Genomic DNA, 2,707 nt, shown 5'->3' with positions numbered 1-2,707 from the left:
TTTACATTTATGTATGTGAAATTTTGGCAAAAGAAAATTAAACAAAAACATATTTGCTTTGTTTTTTCCATTTTTTTTTTCAACAAAACCAAAAATAACATTCTTCCAAAATGAAAAATCTTTTTTTTTCTATTTCAACAAAACAAAAAATGACATTCCTTCAAAAATAAAAAGTAAAAAATCTTTATCAATATAAGTTATTCCAGTCACTTGTTGACATCGCCAAAATAAATGAACCATAGTCTCCAGAGAGTCACAGCAGAGGCTACAGCATACATCAATGTTTTTCTTCAACATTTTTAAAATATAAGCTTTAGTAGGGTAAATGCGATGAATTATTTTAAATTAAACTTCTTTAACCTATTTTATTATCAAATAACAATTAGGCAAAAGCCAGACTTTCTTCCTCAAGAGCAGACCAATGTGAAACTTTGATGCTCTATGCTTGCTTACGCTACGCCTCTAGAGGTCGCCATCACGCTACGTTTGTCTCTTCGACACCTCCAAAGCCACCGAAATCTAAAGTACAGTAATTCAAAAGACAACTAGTGAGGGACTAAACCATAAATACCACCGGCTTGAACAGTTGCTTGTTGTATATGTTTAACAGTTGAACATACACTAAGTAAGTTGTGTATACACGATTCCTTTAAAAACTGCCGTAGATATTCAATGGTTTGACCATGTAAATCAGATTACCCCAATAAACTGAAGCTGCATTGACATCTTGTGCAGTCTACTGTGTCAAATAGGATGATAATAATATATTTATTTGTTACAATTAAAATTGCTATGGTGCTTAAACACAAGTTCCAGAAAGTTGTTTATCTGATTTAATGTTCAAAACCTATTTGGGGAAAAAAATCCAAAAGTTGTCAGACTGTAATCGTGTCACCATGTGGCCCTGAGACTTTTTGGGGAAATTTTGGCTTCTTTGCCTTGAACATTTCACAACAATGTAAAATACAACGTTTCTCATTGTTTGCCTCATGTGGGACATTCCCTCGTCAAGTCCAGTTCCTGATTGAGTGAATTATAGGCATGTACTGTCCTTCCACTTTCAGTCTACTTGTGGGAAGCTCAAGCTGACACGGCAGGAGGAACTGTGAGTCTCGTTTAACGGCTATTTCAGGTCAGTCTGAGCTTAAAATTGCTTCCCTGATATTATAGTATGTATACATGCCTCTTAAATGATGTTGAGGTGGTAGTGATAGAATGCACAAATGATGAGACTTTGGCGGGGCATTTTATAGTCCTTTTTATTTTGATCTTCATTCCATCTGCCAGTCATTCTCTTATTGGAAATATTCTCAAGATAATTTTAGTAAGTTAGCCAGCAGTCACAATAATTTAACTTAAAAAGCGGTAAGAACCGTAATGGATTAATACATAAATGAATAAATGGGGAGTTGTTTATGTTATACATGCACAGTATGTTTTATAAAATACATTTCCCCCTTGTGTTCATTTCAAAACGGACAGCGGATGTGGCCTTTAATTTGAACTTAATTAAGTGCCAGGCTGCTGATTTAACAGGCGTCATGTGGTTTCACTCAGTTATGAATGTGACCCCCCCCCCCCCCCCCCCCACCACCACCACCACCACCACCACCTTCCCCAATTTAAACTGACACAGGACATTCCATGAGAGTAGTACATCTACAGAGTGCACACACATTACCAATCCTCTCCATCTTTTTTTTCCCTCTCTCCCAAAAAGTTAACATGTTCCTGTGGTGTTGGCTGTCGTTGGTTGCCTTCGGTCATTTGACGTCAAGCACCAATCCTGGAGTTAGAGTCAAACTGACCGATAATGGCATTGAATATGGTAAGGTTTGCAGATGAAAGACCGACAAAGCCCCAAGTTTGATGATCCAATGTTCCTCCTCCATAGGCAGGCAACTGGGGATGGCGTACATCCAGAAGAAACTCCAAAGCATAACAATCCCAGATATATCTGGGACAGAACGAGTGTCCGTCATTGGCAAGGTCCAGTACAGATTGTCAAAGTAAGACAATATATTGATCTTATTTGTTTCTAGTCCGAGTACATATTTTAGTGCTGTCACTATTGAATTTTTTAATATAAGATTGATGTTGTACAATGTTACATGTTATGTAATGTCTTCTTTCATGAAGGACTACAGAAATAAGTGAACAATTACTATTAATATGCTGAAATCAGAGAATTTGGACAATTTTAAATTTAAAAAATGGCTCGAAACGATTAGGGCAGCACGGTGGCTGACTGGTTAGCACGTCCGCCTCCCAGTGCAGAGGACGTGAGATCGAGTCCGGGCTTCGGCCTTCCTGGGTGGAGTTTGCATGTTCTCCCCGTGCTTGCGTGGGTTTTCACCGGGTACTCCGGTTTCCTCCCACATTCCAAAGACATGCATGGCAGGTTAATTGAACACTCCAAAATTGTCCCTAGGTGTGATTGTGAGAGTGGTTGTTCGTCTCTGTGTGCCCTGCGATTGGCTGGCAACCAGTTCAGGGTGTACCCCGCCTACTGCCCGAAGCCAGCTGGGATAGGCTCCAGCACCCCCCGCGACCCTTGTGAGGAAAAGCGGCTAAGAAAATGGATGGATGGATGGATGGACTCGAAACAATTACTCATTTATTAAAATAGTTGTCGATTAATTTGGTAATCGATTACTTGTTGATTAATTGATTACATTTTTGAATGTATTTTTTTAATTTAATCAGG

At 38.8% G+C, this 2,707-nt stretch overlaps 1 protein-coding gene across 1 annotated transcript in view; it reads left to right on the top strand.

Annotated features, from left to right (window-relative positions):
- Positions 1–1,030: 1,030 nt before the first annotated feature.
- LOC144056812 (bactericidal permeability-increasing protein-like) overlaps positions 1,031–2,707 on the top strand; it is a 9,425-nt gene continuing 7,748 nt past the window's right edge. Inside the window, exons 1-3 of the mRNA XM_077573894.1 lie at positions 1,031–1,132; positions 1,721–1,828; positions 1,895–2,009. Of these exons, the coding sequence (XP_077430020.1) occupies positions 1,726–1,828; positions 1,895–2,009 (218 nt within the window). The 5' untranslated portion in view covers positions 1,031–1,132; positions 1,721–1,725. The remainder of the gene's footprint in view (positions 1,133–1,720; positions 1,829–1,894; positions 2,010–2,707) is intronic.

Source organism: Vanacampus margaritifer, chromosome 8 (genome assembly GCF_051991255.1).
Source record: "Vanacampus margaritifer isolate UIUO_Vmar chromosome 8, RoL_Vmar_1.0, whole genome shotgun sequence".
In the NCBI taxonomy this organism is placed as follows: Eukaryota; Metazoa; Chordata; class Actinopteri; order Syngnathiformes; family Syngnathidae; genus Vanacampus; species Vanacampus margaritifer.
This window is presented reverse-complemented; position numbering and strand designations above follow the sequence as displayed.